Source organism: Squalius cephalus (genome assembly GCF_949319135.1).
Source record: "Squalius cephalus genome assembly, chromosome: 15".
Classification (NCBI taxonomy): Eukaryota; Metazoa; Chordata; class Actinopteri; order Cypriniformes; family Leuciscidae; genus Squalius; species Squalius cephalus.
Genome location: NC_137136.1, coordinates 5,237,501 through 5,255,503, shown reverse-complemented (window position 1 = coordinate 5,255,503; position 18,003 = coordinate 5,237,501). Strand labels below are relative to the sequence as shown.

The 18,003-nt window shown below is 36.9% G+C and overlaps 1 protein-coding gene across 5 annotated transcripts in view; it reads left to right on the top strand.

The window, feature by feature from the left end:
- thsd7ab (thrombospondin, type I, domain containing 7Ab) overlaps positions 1-18,003 on the top strand; it is a 117,333-nt gene that overhangs the window by 61,572 nt on the left and 37,758 nt on the right. For all 5 annotated transcript variants that reach the window (XR_013823713.1, XR_013823714.1, XR_013823715.1 and 2 more), the window contains 2 exons: positions 1,943-2,137; positions 9,529-9,760. Coding sequence is in view for 2 of the 5 variants with exons in the window: in XM_079894865.1 (XP_079750991.1) it covers positions 1,943-2,137; positions 9,529-9,760 (427 nt within the window). In the remaining 3 variants the exon portion in view is untranslated. The remainder of the gene's footprint in view (positions 1-1,942; positions 2,138-9,528; positions 9,761-18,003) is intronic.

Genomic DNA, 18,003 nt, shown 5'->3' with positions numbered 1-18,003 from the left:
GTTGTGTGAGTTTCTTTCTTCTGTTGAAAGAATTTTTTTTTGTCATCCCTGACTCACCCTCATGCTTTTCCAAACCTGTATGAGCTTTTTTCTTCTGTTGATTTCCACAGTATTTCCGTAGTATGATGGCTACCGTCAACTGTCTGGTTACCAACATTCTTCAAAATATCTTCGTTTGTGTTCAACAGAAGAAAAAAGCTCATACAGGTTTGGAAAAGCATGAGGGTGAGTCAGGGATGACACCATTTTTTGGGTGAATCATCCCTTTAAGACTCAGTATGTTTATTGAGCAAATGCTGGAGAGTTTGAAAAAGACAAACCATCACTGACTCTGTAAGGAAACATCTGTTGTTTTCAAGAAATCCGGCTGTCACGTGACCACTGTCATTCAGAATCTGCTGTGTGGCCATGTGATATGACGTCTATGAAATAATAATAGCGTGCAATAATGTTCTCTAGCATCTGCCGCGTGAGCAATGGAAAGCCCCCGTCTCGCCATAACCTGCCTCGCTGTAGCCGCACGCTGTGGCAGATTGATTCCATCATGCACTGATTAAAATTGATCTGCTAGTTGTTGTTTTTTTAACAGGCAGACTTGGCATCTGCTTCACTCCGACAGCCGGAGAGTGACACACAATATTGCTTCATGGCCACGGTTCTGACACAGATCGATGTAAATATTGTATCGCTATCTGCTACAAGCAAAACTTGGACTGTCCCTGCTTTTGATAGAAATATTTATTGGGTGTTTGTGGTTCAGTGCTCAAGCAGAGAGAGAGTTTTTTTTTTCTTTTTTTTCTCCCCAGCATGTCACTGTGCTAAAGCCAAAACCAAGCTGATACTCATCATATTTGGCTCAGAGTAAAAGATATGATAAAAACCCTTGAGAGAGCCTGTGCGTGGTAATGAATGCTGCCAAACAACAACACGCTGACAATTGCACATGTTTTGTTTTTGCCTGTCCCTCAGAACCATCTGTACGATTGCTTTCTACTGTTTTTAGGATGGCACGGTTTCAAAATAGGACAACAGATTGTTTTGAAATGCATTAAAAGCTTGCCTGGGTGAATCATATTTTGCATAAAGAAAATGTTGCCTAATTTTAGGCCCATTAACATTTTGCCATGTGACGTTTATTTTCATGACAGTTAAGTACATTTAACATCCACATTTTCATTACCATAATGCATCTGGATGTGTTTTTTATAGCTCCATTTATTCTCGGTGGTGATTATCAATGGCGTTTTTTATTATTTTCTTTTTTTGTGTGTATTATCTGACAATATTAGACAATATTTTTATATACTGTATTATATGAAGTAATATTTGTATTTGAATAATGAATATATTTGTATTAATCTAATTAAGGTTTAAATTGTAATATTTTTTTAATTAATATTTAGTATTTTAATAAGCTTGAATTAAAGGCAATACAACAAATACTACTTTGATGTATGAATAAATAATAATTCATATCTTTTTATTTTTTAGCATTACAGTTATCAGATTTAATTGCATTACAGTATTACGAATCATGGGGGAAATGTACCTAATTGTTATGCACGTAATGATCAAGAAATGTAAAAAGCCTTAAAAATAGGCTTGATGAAAATATTTTCATCAGCTCAAATTGAACATTTTGGCCTCAGTTTTAATCAGAATCGAGTCAGTTTTACAGCATACACAGTAAAAAACAATCAAGCTAATGTTCATGAAGCCAATTTAATATCATAATAATATTTCTGGATAATGATTTTCCATTGCAAGATTGCAGCCATGATAAAATCTACAATACAGTAACAGCTATTATATTTAAAACATTTTTACCCGTTGATGTGCAAAGGTCAACTATGAAGGTCAACTTTAGCTACATGTAAGGCACTAGAAGAATGGTGCTTAATGAATTTGAAACATGTTGTTGACACCATGTGTTGTGCTTCAGGTTCAGAGGTGGAGAAGGAGATGTGTGCCGATGCGGTCTACCCTGCACCTGTGCCCTGTATGGTTCCCTGCCCTAAAGACTGTGCTCTCAGTCTCTGGACTGAATGGTCCACCTGCTCCCAGACCTGCTCCAGCAAAACCGCCGAGGGCAAGCAGATGAGAACCAGAGCCATACTGGCTTACAACGCAGGAGAAGGTACAGAAGATATTACATGGGTACTTGCATGTTTTCATTTCAGCAGTGCTAAACTCACACAATACTCTAGGAATACAAATCCAAATATTAAGTAAAAAGTAGTATTGTTATTTTATGCATTGTATACATATACAATATATATATACAATATATATATATATATATATATATATATATATATATATATATATATATATATATATATACGTATATATATATATATATATATATATATATATACGTATATTTATACGTATATTTATCAACTTATTAATTGATTATCAATAAGTATTATTATTTTTTCTCCTTTGTCCACCAGATTGGATTTATTGCCCATTATTTATTGCCTTCACCCCAAGGAATATATGCAATAATGCCTTAAATTTGTCCAAAAGTCATCTTGGAAGCCAGCTAAATGATCCCTGTGATGCTTCAAAATACTGCCTAAATAGACAGTTCGCTACCTTTAGGAACAGAGCATTTGTTTTTGTTTTAATTATACTTAAAGAGAAACTGAACAATATACAGTGGCTCCAAAAAGTTTTTGGACACCATTTTTTTTTTTTTTGCATTTACATCAGAGCAAACAGCATTTATTGTAAAGAAACTTTACAGGCAAAATATTTCACAAAAAGATGTTTGAGGAAAAAAAGACGACAAAAAGCAAATGGAAAATGAAATATTAGTGTAAATATGGCTCAGAAAAATTAAGTTAGTTCTGAGTAAAGCTCCAGCATCATTTATTTGCGAATGCCATGTGCTGTGGTATTTTGTATCTAATACAATGACCTGCATACATTTTAAAGTGTGACTTAAGTGTCTAATTACTTTTCTGGGCCACTGTAACAAGCTGACATGCAAAAAACTTGTGCTTTTCTATGGTCTGTAGTGCATAAGATTAGCCTAAAAAAGCTGACAGGAAACTGTCAAGGAAAGACTCACACAAGGGCAGAATTTCTCAACCTGAAACCGTTTGTGTGATGGATGGCTCCTCGCTCTCGCAGCAATGTGACATCACCGAGAGTCAGTGTTCCAAAACTCTTAAATCCACTTTATCTGTTCCAGACAGGTTTACTGTCAGTTTACACGAGTAAGCTACTGAGGTAGATGGTGTTCAAGTCCAAGTCAAATACAGTTCACAACCCATTTTACTTCTGTAGTCTGATGTATTTCAGAATAAAATTCAACAAATCTGATTATCATTCACCGGGAATGAAGCTGGTGTTATACTGTATGCCAGAATAGGGGGGAAGGGTTACAAAAATAGCAGTCTGAATATTTGATTTCATGTTTTTAACCCTGTAAAATCTGACATGAAATAGTCAGAATAGTCTTTTTAGACAAAAAAAAAAAAAAAGTGTTTTTGTTGAGTTTCATATTTGATGCATCAGGCTTTATGGCTCATTTAGTAAGATATAGTGGGAATATGGAGCTCATACACCTCAAAAAACACCTCAGTTTTATATGCAGTTGCTGATATTTATATGGAAAAGCTCGATTCTGTAATTCGATAGTTTGTAAATCAATGAGATTTGCCGTTTAACAGACTACTTCAATAAAATGCATATAAATATCAAGTCGTCACTCTACATCTGCCTACGATATGTCTTAATAAGATACAAAATGCTTTGTTTTATGATCAAAGCTCTGTAGTTTTTACATATAATACAATGGAATGAAATGATGATTGAGAGATGAACAAATAAACATTTCTCAAAAGCCTGATGGGTCATATTTGATGCTAACATTTTAACATGATTTTAGCAAAATTTTTATTAGTGGCCTTATCAAATAAAGTATAAAATATGATGCAGCAGACTTTATAGGGTTAAAAGTTATGTATTTCCTCTGTTTTCCTATCATTTGTAATTTCTGTATCATATACCGCTCAGAGAAGTATATATCCAATTACCGCTGTGCTTTCTCTACAGTGACGTCAATGGTTGTGGCATGGATTACAGTTATGGAGGGTAACACATCAAAACACCTCGTGTTTTTAGGGCCTGTAGAGTAGTTTCCTGTAGAAGTCATCTTAGATTTGTTTGCATGGTTTGAAGTGACCGCTAAGTCTTACTGCTGATTGTTTTACCATTACTCAAATATGTGTAATGTTAAAACATTTACTTTGTACTAGTCGAGTAGTTCCTGAAATATTTACTCCCTCGTTGCTGATTCTCATGTCTAAAGATAAAAACGAAGACGTTCATAACTTTTGCTTTATCTCAAGGTCTTACGAGGGTTCCAAAGTTTCCCGAACTTTATGGTACATTTCAGTCTTTTCATCTAAAGTGTGCAGTGTGTAGATTTAGATGTGTTTTCTTTTCAGAGATTGTGTTGTAGAGCTAGAATGTGTTAATGGAGTCTTATATTCATAGTTTAATGTTACATCCACAAAGAATATAAATGAAGAAAGCGAGATCTTTCACTTGAATTAATTTGCTTTGAGCACCATTTTCCTCTAAAGTAACTGCCTTCAGTTGAGCGATGACCTTTGGGAGGCAGCTAGATTTATCTGAAGATGAGTATATGGACCATGCTTTCTGTTCAAGACATCTGCTTGACATCTGACGTGAGATGCCAAATGCAGCAGTTCATGCAGCTAGACCTTATACATAATGCATGTCCTTGAGAGCCCATTTGTGAAGTCAGCATAATGATGAAAGTCATACTGTAAACAGGGGGGGAAAAAAGAGAGTCCTCTGGGTCTCTTATGAAACTGCTGTAGCACATTACAAAAGGCCAGAAACATGCTTTACAGAAGTACATGAACGCAGACACTTGTGCAAACTCAAGCACATTGTTGAGTTCTGAAATTTAGAGTATTCAGAATGCAGTTCCCAGCGCAGTGTACGCATCGCATTCTCAGTGTTGCCACACGGGGCGCTATTGCGGACACTAGTATAAATGCTTTCTTCCATGGCCAGTTTTTCAGGTCAAAAACTGTCATGATGGAGCATCTTAAAGGGATAGTTCACACAAATATGAAAATTCTGCCATTAATTACTCACCCTCGTGTCATTCCAAACACATAATACTTTCGTTCATCTTCAGAACACAAATTAAGATCTATTTGAAGAAATCTGAGAGATTTCTGTCCCTCCATTGGCAGCTACGCAACCACCACTTTAAAGCTTCAAAAAGTTCATAAAGAGATCATAAAACTAATCCATATGTATTGAACGGTTTAGTTAAAATGTTTTGAAGAGACACGATCGCTTTATATGATGAACGGATTGAATTTAGGCTCAAAGACATGTGGAAAACCACTTGGGACAATCAAAAAGCAATCAGTACTCTTAAAGGGATAGTTCACTCAAAAATGAAAATTCATTATGTATTCACCCTCAAGTTGTTCCAAACCTGTATGAGTTTCTTACTTCTGCTGAACATTAAAAATAGATAGATTTTGAAGAATATGGCTAACCAGACATTTAATAGACCCCATTGACTTCCATAGTATGGAAAAAAGATATAGGCCTACTATGAAGTCATTGGGGTCAATCAACTGTTTGGTTGCACACATTCTTGAGTAAATGATGACAGAATTTTTATTTTGGGGTGAACTATCCCTTTAATATATATACATTTTTTTATTTATTTTTTTATATATCAACTTACTAATTGTTAATACCATACCATATCTAAACACTCGAATTAATGCATCAAATGTTTATGCATTTTTAACATTTATTCAAAATTGTATAATTTGTTACCTTCTTTTCAGAATATTAGTCAACAAGTCCTAACTACTGTAGTGTTCTATTTCTGTTCAGTGTTTGATTTGAGGTTAGCTTTAAAGTAGCACAAAAATGCTTATTACAGCTGTATGTATTTTGCATTGCGTTGCGTATGTTATTGTTTCTGGCTTAAAACCTGATCGTGAGGTGTCATTTCAGGAAATCAATTCATTACAAACACCCACAGAAATAAACCAGTGAATGTGCTTTCTTTGATTGCAGAACATCTTCTGAAAAGCTCAACATCAAGAATCTGTGGAGGCGTTCGCAACGCTGTATAGTCAAGCTTCATGGAGACACAAACGTCTTCCTGTGGAAAGACCACAAATATTAATTTGGCTTTTCACTCTTCTTAACCCTGGGATTTTTGTTCAGTGTTTTTCACACTGTTCATACTTTACCCTGGGATATAATTAATGGTAGTAGTCAACAAGGTTTCACGCTGTAGATTTGTAAACCCTGGCTTGTACTCTTATTTGCATCGTTTTGAGTTTAATATTATTGATTTAGGAGTTTACTTCAGATGCTCAACAGTTTTACTTTCTGCAGCTGTACAGAGTGCATGAATATTTTATGAGCCAAGCACTGAGGCAGTTTATGATTGGTTTATGATTCCACACTGTGTATGGGTGATTCTTCAGTCCATTCAGATTATTATTTCTTTTTTTTTTTGCAGAAAATTTTTTTTTGTTGTTGTTGTTGTTTTTTTTCTTATAATTTGCCTAAATCTTTATCTCGTCGTCTTTAATCTTATACTTTTTCCCAATTTCTCTTTTAAAAGGATAGTTGATGATTTACTCACCCTCAAGCCGTTCGAGATCCATATGTCAATCTTTTTTCAGACAAACACATTTTCAGTTATTTTAGAAAATGTCTTAGATCTTTCAGTGGTTATAATGTGAAGCTATGGGGTCCACCTCCTTCAAGTCCCAAAATGTTCGCTTCCTACGCTACGTCCTACGCCAGCATCCATCTCTGTAGCGCAGGAAGCGTCGTGACGTAGAACGAACGTGACAGTGCAGCCAGAGAGCAGAGCAAAACAAAACTCTACGTTCGTTCTACGTCACGACGCTTCCTACGCTACGTCCTACGTCCTACGTCATACGCCAGCATCCATCTCCGTGAACGCACGTCGACCGCTACCGGAAGCCAGTTATTTTCGTTTATAAAGTTTTAAATATGTATATTTTTACGACAAAACCGCACGGATTACCCTCAGAAGGCCTTCGTTTATCCCCCTGGAGCCGGATGGATTACTTTTGTGAAGGATGCATGCACATTATGGGACTTGAAGGAGGTGGACCCCATAGCTTCACATTATAACCACTGAAAGATCCAAGACATTTTCTAAAATAACTGAAAATGTGTTCATCTGAAAAAAGATTGACATATGCATCTCGAACGGCTTGAGGGTGAGTAAATCATGGGTTAAATATCATTTTTGGCCGAACTATCCCTTTAAGGAAAAATAATACATACTTTCAATCCACGTGCTTTTCATTAATTTTATTCATTCACATTTAAAAATATGTTTTTTCAAAGAAGTTTATATTTGGTAATGATGAAAATGAGAAGCGACAATGGAGCTTTTTCGTGACATGAAAAATCACGAAATCTGTCAGCAGCTTTTTTTTTTTAGGTGTCTTTACAAAACTATTTAGATAAGTATAGTTAGAAACACTTTTTTAACTTTTTAAATTGACAGCTAACTGTTTTCCTGTGTTTGAAAGTTCAAAGCATCCCTACTGTAACTTTTCTTCCAAAACATGAGGAATGTCATCATGTCATATATGATGCCACATTATTCTTGAAAGCTCATCAAAGCCACGATCAGATCTTTATTCCAGGTCATGTGATAAAGGTTTTAACGCAGATGAAACATCATTTGAAGAAATATGATTTTTCAAGGTGTCAAAAGTGCCTTGAACTGAAGAATCGCTCATAGACATTTTGCCATCACAATTCAGGCTTCATCGCTTACTGTAAAGATAAACACAGGGGCAGATTTACTAAACAGGGCGAATAAGCGTGAGAGCGAAATCCCATAAAACTGCCGACGGGAGTGAAAGTTATGCAGATGATTTACTGACAATGCTCACATTAAAGAACACAGGCGCTGTGTTCTAACAGAGTTTTTTAACGCCAAAATAGGGTTTGCTCTAGGTCAAGCTGTTAGTAAATCTGGCTCATAGTGTGAAAGCCCTATTATTATTGCTCAATAGAAACATAATAATCACCTATGTAATGGATCTGACAGTCAAAGCCAATAACTTTACCACTGTGCGTGTTATAAAGTTAAAGCAAGCAGACGTATGCGCTCACTTCCTCTCGTAACGCTCTTCTTTGATTCACAGGCCCACTGGGCTGCTCTGTCATCTGCAAACCTGTAAATGTCAGCAATTACTTAGACACACCGCGTCGCTCTCCTCCGGCTGCATCGACTTTATGCCACTTGTGAGGAATTAGGAGGTGGCAATTATGTGGAGTGTTTCATCTAAATCAATTTAGAACAAGTTAAAGCGACTGGAGACGTCGCCGATATGTTGAGATTTGAGAAAATGAACACTTGACCTGTCTCACTCCAAAGGACAGAAGCTAGGAAAACTAGAAAGCTAGAAAGCAAGAAATAAGGTATTGGTATGCATTTGATGTACTGTATGCAACGTTTTTAACATATACACTATTGTTTCCAGTTTTGAGTCAGAAAAGCATGTTGAATTGCACTAATATATAACATGCATTGCATTAGCAGTGCTTGCATTTTAATACATTGCATTTTGGGGGGGCTGAAATTCAACATGATTGTATATTTAAGCTGTGAAAATTTGAACTGAAAACATTTCACTCTTTTAAACATTGAATACTTTGGAAATTAAATCCGGAAGGTGAATATGGTTTATTTTAATGAAATTGTGTGTGAAATTATTCCTTTGAAATACTCACAGGTTAACAATCATGTTGAATTTCACCCCCCAAAATGCAAATGCAATGCATTTTATTTTTCAATTAGTGCAATTTTACTTGCTTTTTTGTTTCAAAGTCATATGTCATTCATTTACTTCCATAGGGTCAATAAGATTTTTCTAAATATATTAATACTTTAATTCATCAAAGATTTACATTTTTACAATTATAATGTTATAAAAGATTTCTATTTTAAATAAATGCTTTGTCTTTTCATCAATGAATCCTGAAAAAAAAAAACTATCATGGTTTGCACAAAAATATGAAGCAGCACATCTGTTTTCAACATTGATGATAATATTCAAAAATGTTTCTTGAGCAGCAAATCATCATATTAGAATGATTTCTAAAAGATCATGTGACACTGAAGACTGAAGTAATGATGCTGAAAATTCAGCTTTGATCACGGGAATAAATTACAGTTTAAAATATATTTAAATAGAAAACAGTTATTTAAAATTTTAATAATTTTCCACAATATTACTGTTTTAAATGAATGCAATGATGAGCAGGATAATGTATTTCTGGTTGTGATTTATTTTCAATGCTTTTCACTTTCATTTGACTGTAGCTGAAGTCTTCTCCTGAGTTGACATTCGACGCTTCTAGTGTGGAGATCCTCAAGCTGCTGTGGCGTGACATGACGCCGGACACGTGTCAGACCTAATGCATGTCTTCACTCTCTTGCAGGAGGTTCCGGCTGTCCGAACACCAGCGCCCTACAGGAGGTGCGGAACTGTAATGAGCATCCCTGCATCGTGTATCACTGGCAGACGGGCCCCTGGGGACAGTGTGTGGAGGACACCACCACATCCACTCTCAATACCTCCTCCAGCGCAGACAAATCCACCTGCACCATGGGCGTGCAAACACGCAAGATCATCTGCGTAAAAGTCAACGTCGGACAGGTGCCACCCAAAAAGTAAGCTTTTAAAAGGGTCATATTGCTCCCTTCTCTGAAGAATGTTGTATGTAAATAGCATTTCATACGATTGGCTCACCTGTCTGCATGTGAAATGAGTGAAGTTCTGACAGTGCTTACAGGTTGGGGATTTGCTGTTGGGTGCAGTATAGTTGGCATTGCAACATCCTTCAACAACTTCCTTTTTGCAAAGTGTTTGTTATAATTGACAGGCTAAGTTTCAGAACGTTGAATGGCTGTCTCTTATTCTCATCAAGCCTGCATTTATTTGATCAAAAATACAGAAAAAAAGTGTAATATTTTGAAGTATTATTACAGTTTAAGATAATGGTTTTCTATTTTAATATACTTTGAAATATAATTTATTTCGATGATGCAAAGCTGAATTTTCATCAGCCATTACTCCAGTCTTCAGTATCACATGATCCTTCAGAAATCATTCTAATATGCATTGATAGGGTGATAGGGTTTGTGCTGTGGCGCAAAAAAAGAATCCAAAATAATATATATATATATATATATATATATATATATATATATATATATATATATATATATATATATATATATATATATATATATTATTTTGGATTCTTTTTTTAAAATATTTACCATTAAATCAGTTTAAAGGCAGTGCAATGATATTCAGTACCATAAAATCGTTCTGCATCATTTTATATATAATTTATTTTATTTTTTTGCATTACTTTTTGGGTAATGAGGATATGGGTGTTAATTCTTGGTCCTAAAATTATACTAAAATAGTCTTCATTGTCTTTATACAAAATATAGTTTCTTTTGTTGTACTTTTGATTTTGGGTTACATTTGGCCCGAACAGAGTTCATGACATAACTGTCAGTGCAATCTTAATTTTGGCCATTTTTAGATTGCATCTTTAACATGTGTTATTATGATGTAAGCACATATGGAGTGGATCTTACCTCGAGTTAGTGGTGATGCAGAATTGTTCAGAAGAAAAGATGGGTTGCTTATGTTTGAGTGGCATATTGTGATTGCTCTACAGAAGACTGCATGCTCACAAACCCTATCATTCCATTTCAGGCAAACGAGGCTGCGGAAAGCTGAATAAACATGGAGTCACAAACAGGCTAATTAGCACAGTCATTTTCAGACTGCCTAATTTCCTATTGATGATAATAGCAGTAATTAAGAGGGCTTGATTCTTTAATCCAATTTAATCACCACTAGATGAGGGGCCTCTTGAGGCTTAGCACAAACAAACCCCCTAAAAATACATCATTGATCCACTTAGACAATGTCCTTCTGACAGTCCTTTGTGGAAACAATAGCACTGGGTTTTTGGCAAAGACAAATTGTGGCTTAGCTATAATATAGAATTTCCCACTTGCTTTTAACCACTTAGAGTAGACCAGTCTGCAGTCTGTGTTTTAGTCTAGACTGCATGGGTTGAAAATTTTTTCTAGAATTTTTGAGAGAATGATTAAAAAAAAAAAAGTCTCACCATTAAAAGCCATGTCCCAAGCACACAATTATAATGTCATAATTTTATGTAGCCTATATGACAGACTTGCACTGCACATGTTGCACTTAACTGTATTTTCCTTTCTTGAAGTGATTCCAATTATATTTCAAGCAATTCAAATCCATCATGGTGAACAGTGCACATCTAAAGTGGCTCAGCTAAAGGAAGTAATCCATTATTTATCAGCTTTAATATATCAGCCCCATTTTCTTAATGATAATGATAACATTAAACATTGAAGATGCACTATATTGCCAAAAGTATTGGGACACCCCTCCAAATCATTGAATTCAGGTGTTCCAATCACTTCCATGGCCACAGTTGTATAAAATCAAGCACCTAGGCATGCAGACTGCTTCTACAAACATTTGTGAAAGAATGGGTCACTCTCAGGAGCTCAGTGAATTCATGCGTGGTACCGTGATAGGTTGCCACCTGTGCAATAAGTCCATTCGTGAAATTTCCTCACTACTAAATATTCCACGGTCAACTGTTAGTGGTATTATAACAAAGTGGAAGCAATTGGGAACAACAGCAACTCAGCCACGTAAATTCACAGAGCGGGGTCAGCGCATGCTGAGGCACACAGTGCGCAGAAGTCGCCTACTTTCTGCAGCGTCAATAGCTGCAGACCTCCAAACTTCGTGTGGCCTTCAGATTAGCTCAAGAACAGAGCATAGAGAGCTTCATGGATTAGGTTTCCATGGCCGAGCATCTGCATCCAAGCCTTACATCACCAAGTGCAATGCAAAGCATCAGATGCAGTGGTGTAAAGCACGCCGCCACTGGACTCTAGAGCAATGGAGACGTGTTCTCTGGAGTGATGAATCACACTTCTCTGTCTGGCAATCCGATGGACAAGTCTGGGTTTGGCCATTGCCAGGAGAACGGTAATTGCCTGACTGCATTGTGCCAAGTGTAAAGTTTGGTGGAGGGAGGATTAGCGTAGGGTTGTTTTTCAGGGCTTGGGCTTGGCCTCTTAGTTCCAGTGAAAGGAACTCTTAATGCTTCAGCGTACCAAGACATTTTGGACAATTTCATGCTCCCAACTTTGTGGGAACAGTTTGGGGATGGCCTCTTCCTGTTCTAACATGACTGCGCACCAGTGCACAAAGCAAGGTCTATAAAAAGACATGGATGAGCGAGTTTGGTGTGGAGGAACTTGACTGGCTTGCACAGAATCCTGACCTCAACCCAATATAACACCTTTGGGATGTATTAGAGCAGAGACATGCGACTGCCAGGCCTTCTCGTCCGACATCAGTGCCTGACCTCACAAATTGCCTTTTTTAGAAGAATGGTCAATAATTCCCATAAACACACTCCTAAACCTTGTGGAAAGCCTTCCCAGAAGAGTTGTTATAGCTGCAAAGGGTGGGCCAACTCTGTATTAAACCCTACAGATTACGAATGGGATGTCATTAAAGTTCATGTGCATATAAAGGCAGACGTCCAAAACTTTTGGCAATATGGTGTATATCGGCCATATATCAACATTTATATGCAGTTGTCAATGCCAAAACATTGTCGTGTCTATGTTGCTTTAGAGGCATTTGATGTGACCCATAACAAAATCAAAATTCACATCCTCACTCAGACCTGCATATCATTTTGAATATCTCGTCTAGACTTGATTGCAGCAAATCATAAATGCGCTCAGTTGTCATGTTTTTGCCCAGGTCTGAGGCAGGAAGAGCTTACGCAGGTTTTCCTTCTCTTAGCCACTTTGTGTCACTCACAGCGTCAGACTGAGAGAAAACTCACAATCACACAGACAGCGATGTTAAAGCTCAGGGCCCGGACCTTTGATGCGCCTCGCAGAAACTGACAGCTGCTGCAGTTCAACTTTCAACTCTTGCTCTGACAGTGTTAGTTTTTTTTTTTTTATAGGCTTTTTATGATGCTTATCTAGACAATATCGTAAAGAATGAGCCGGAAACAAACATTGTGTCATTTACATTTACATTTCTTCATTTAGCAGACGCTTTTATCCAAAGCGACTTACAAATGAGAACAATAGAAGCAGTTAAACTAACTAGGACAACAGTATGCATGTGCTATGACCCTTCTCAGTTCAATCTAACGCAGTACAGTGCATGTAAAGTATTTTATTATTTACTTTTATAAATAGAATAGAAGAGAAAGTGTTAGTATTACTGGATCAACTGCTGCCGAAAAAGATGCGTCTTCAGCCGTTTCTTGAAAATGGCTATGGACTCAGTAGCTCTGGTTGAGTTAGGCAGATCATTCCACTAGCAGGGAACAGTCAAGGTCACCGTGATTTTGCCAAGTAAGACATGTTCCTGGATCAACATATTTTGTTGATCCTGGAATAACATTCCTGTCCCAAAATTTAGTCCTTACCCTATCCTCACCCCTAAGCCTAACCCTACCCATAACTTTTCCCTAAAATCAGAGGGAAATGATAGGTGAATAACACTGATGTTGAAGCACCTCACCCTGGGTCTACGCCTAAACTTGACATAAACTGTAAACTTGTCCCTCAAATCTGATTGGTTGATTGGAAAGTTGTTCCAGGATCAACAAAGATGTTGATCCAGGAACATGTGGTACTTGGTGAAATCACGTTCACCAAACAGTCAAGGTGTGCCTCTTTGAGATGGCACCACAAGACAACGTTCGCTTGCAGAGAGCAAGTTTCTGGATGGCACGTAAGTCTGAAGTAATGAGTTTAGGTAAAAGGGAGCAGAGCCAGTGGTTGTTCTGTAGGCAAACGTCAGTGACTTGAATTTGATGCGAGTGGCAACTGGCAACCAGTGCAATTTTGTGAGGAGAGGAGTGACGTGTACCCTCTTCGGCTCGTTAAAGACCACTCTAGCTGCAGCATTTTGGATCATTTGCAGAGGTTTGACCATGCAAGCTGGAAGACCAGCCTGGAGAGCATTACAATAGTCCAGTCTGGATAGAACAAGCGCTTGGACAAGGAGTTGGGTAGCATGCTCTGATAGGAAGGGCCTGATCCTTCTAATGTTGAACAAGGCAAATCTACATGACCGGGCAGTGGTGGAGTTATGGATGACGAGCCTAGCTGAATGGTGAAGTTGTGACGAAGTGTTGGGTTGGCCGGGACCACAAGCAGCTCTGTCTTTGCAATGTTTAGTTGAAGGTGGTGGTCCTTCATCCAGCCAGAAATGTCTGTCAGGCAGGCTGAGATGCGAGCAGCTTACGTCGGATCATCAGGCTGGAATGAGAAGTAGAGTTGTGTGTCATCAGCATAGCAGTGATAGGAAAAGCCATGTTTCTGAATCACAGATCCTAGTGATGTCATGTAGATGGAGAAGAGAAGTGGTCCAAGCACTGAGCCCTGAGGCACTCCAGTAGCTAGATGTTGGGTCTTAGACACTTCACCCCTCCATGACACACTAAAGGACCTACCTGAGAGGTATGACTTGAACCATTGGAGTGCGGTTCCCGAGATGCCTTTGGTCTTTAGGATTGACAGGAGGATCTGGTGGTTAACTGTGTCAAAGGCAGCAGACAGATCCAGCAGGATGAGAACTGAGGATTTGGAAGCTGCTCTTGCCAATCTCACAGCTTCAGTTACTGAGAGCAGGGCAGTCTCAGTTGAGTGTCCGCTTTTGAAACCAGACTGATTGTTGTCCAGGAGGTTGTTCTGTGTAAGAAAGGAAGAGATCTGGTTGAAAACAACTCGTTCAAGTGTTTTTGTGACAAATGGAAGAAGGGATACCGGTCTGTAATTTTCCAGATGTACTAGATTTAGAGTGGGTTTCTTAAGCACTGGGGTTACCCGAGCCTGCTTAAATGCTGTGGGAAAGGTACTTGTTCCATGCTGTAATCTCAGCCGGTTTCAAAACATGTCTCCGTTATATTGTAATTTTCTGCGCATATGTCACTTTGCAACAACACAACCTTGTTTCTGCAGCGACTTTCAGCATGTTTTCTATAACAACGTCTGATAAAACATCACATAAATCACTCGAAATCCGATCAGAGCAGTCAGACGGAAAAGGATTTCCAAATATGCGATTTGAATAGGATTTAAAACCGCATAGGAATGTAGCTTGAAACGGATTTGTAAAAAATAGCATTTCATGTGATTTTTTTTTTATTTTTTTATTTTTTGCCATTCACACTTGGTAAATCTAATCGTATTTCAATCAGATTTCAATCAGATATACACAAAAATCGGATTTGGACTGATGTTCTGAACGTAACCATAGGGCTTTAATATACATGGTAACATAATTAACTGGAACAGAAAGAGGTGGAAACCATGGAAACAAACAAGCTCAGGCAACCCGGAACAGGGAACTGAATTAAACCGAAAACAGAACTAGAATGAACAATTGGTTACTAAAACCATTTTTGGGGGAAATTGAAATAAAGCTGAAATAAAATATAAATATTAGATGAGAAACAAATAAAAATGTGAAATGTTGCCTTGGCAACTAACTGAAATAAGCTTAAGTTGAAGTGCTAAAATTACTAAAACTGAATAATTAAAGCTAAATGGAAATATATAAGACATTAAATAACATAATAAAAATAACAAAAACTAACAAGAAAACTGAAATTATAAAAATAAAAGTTAATTCAAAATAATAATAAATACTATATAATAATAGTATAAAAGTAATGCTAACACTAAAATGAGCAAATGCATTAACTGGATCCACTTGGAAAATTATGTAATTTGAGCTGAAGATGCTACATTAATTATATCTTTGTTGTAAAAAATATTTCTGATTTGGTGATAAAATTTTAATATTTTGTTTATTTCCTCATTTAAGTAGAAGGAGTTGTACTTGCATGACTTTGTTTCTGTATGTTCCACTCTTCTTGTTAGGTCAAAAATGTCGTACTTTAAATGAATATCCTATTAGACGTGATTAACAGTGTGAAAACAGTGTTACAATAGTTTCTCCAGTTTCAAAACTCTAATGAGCTACTTCAGGGAAACCTTCAAGGAAATGTGATCCCTCACTTCATGTTTCATGCTGCCGGTTATGACAGTTAATCAATGAAAAATAATGACAACTTAGAGAGGGCAAGGGAGCGATGCATTTGTTCTTCCTCACAGTTAAATTAACTATTTTTTTAATGATGCTATTGAAACATTACCAAGTTCCAGTTTGATCCTTTCTGTTCGCAACAAAAAAACAGCAATAATTTAGTTAAATTTTTAGTAAGTCATTTTCATATATGATATTGCAGTTTAACCATTTGAACTCTTAACTAATTGTAGCAGATGAGAATAGCCATTTTAGCCGTTAAAATGGTTGAGAATGAGCATTGCCTGTCTTGAAATGTGAAATGCCCTGCACACCCAAACCAGATTTGTTTCCCTGGCAGGATTTACCGCTTCTGCTATTGGTATTACGAATAAATCGGCCTTATATATCTGTTGCTTTATTATATTGTGGCGGCTTTGCAACTCTCATGAAACATGGAGCACATGGCGACTCCCTTCACAGTGGAGGATTTGATCAAAGATCAGATTACTGAATGCCCCTCTGGTGGACTGTTGCATCCCTGTTTATCTTTATCCTGGGGAATTCGACCGAGCCGGAGCAGTGCTTAAAATACAGAAGCAGATTAAAACTAACCCCTGATCTGAAACTGAGGAGCTGTAACAGTGATAAAAGAAGAGTATTACCCATTGACTGACTACTGTAACAGGATGTGAGGCCTTATCTGCCTTGTCTGGCTGGTACATAATGTAACCGTGGAGCAGGGAAAATAAGATTGGAAAAAAAGAGGCATTTTTGTGCTACAGATGCTGCTTAGCCTTGCTCAACAAGGATTCTGATGTAATCCATTGTATGGAGTAAGGCTGGGCAATATAGCTAAAAACAATAAAGCTAAAAAATCTTGTTATTTTCAGCCTTTTGATGATATATATACGGTACAGTAACTTAATATTTACCGAATGCATTTGCTTTGAAATGGTTTAAAGGGAAAGTTCACCCCGAAATTAACAACATTAAGGAGATATTTTGAAAAATTTCTGTTTTTGATTATTTGTTCATACAATGAAAGTCAATGGGGTCCAATGTTGTTTAAAATATCTTCTATTTTGTAGAAGAAAGTCAGTCATACGGGTTTGGATCGACATAAGTGTGAGTAAATGAGACTACTTTTTTTTTAGGTGCACTATACCTTTAAAAAGGTGTTTGTTTGTTTGTTTGTTTGTTTTTTCAAACGTACCTGTGTACTTTTAAAGTCAAATCATTTCAGACTGCAGTAATGCAAGAAGTAAAATACGGTAAAAATCAAGTTCCCAGTTTTTTTTTTTTTTTACTAAGTATATTTTTACTAAACAGTAAAACATGAATAAATACCATGTGGAGACTAAATCTGAGTTTTGAATTGATTAAATTTGAGCTGATACAAAAAATGGCTCAAGTTTCCATTTCTAATGCTGTTTTGTGAATTCAGTTATCTGAGATGCAGTGCAGATTATTTTGTGAAACAGTCAATGTAATGCAGCGTTACATAGAGGTTGTCTGAAGGATGGAGCTGTTAAAAACTATATTGGACTCAACAGCAAACTACCAGCTTCTGTGCGCTGTTACTCATTTCACATGCGAAGTGTGCTCTCAGAAATCTTCCAGGCACAGCAGTATAAATTGCCTGCTTTATTTGAAGGGTCAGAGAGAACGGAAAATGCTGATAAAGCCTTGACTAAACCAGTCAATGATACTCAGAGGAAAAATAAAATGCTACAAAAGCGTAGAAAACATCCCATGTAAGACT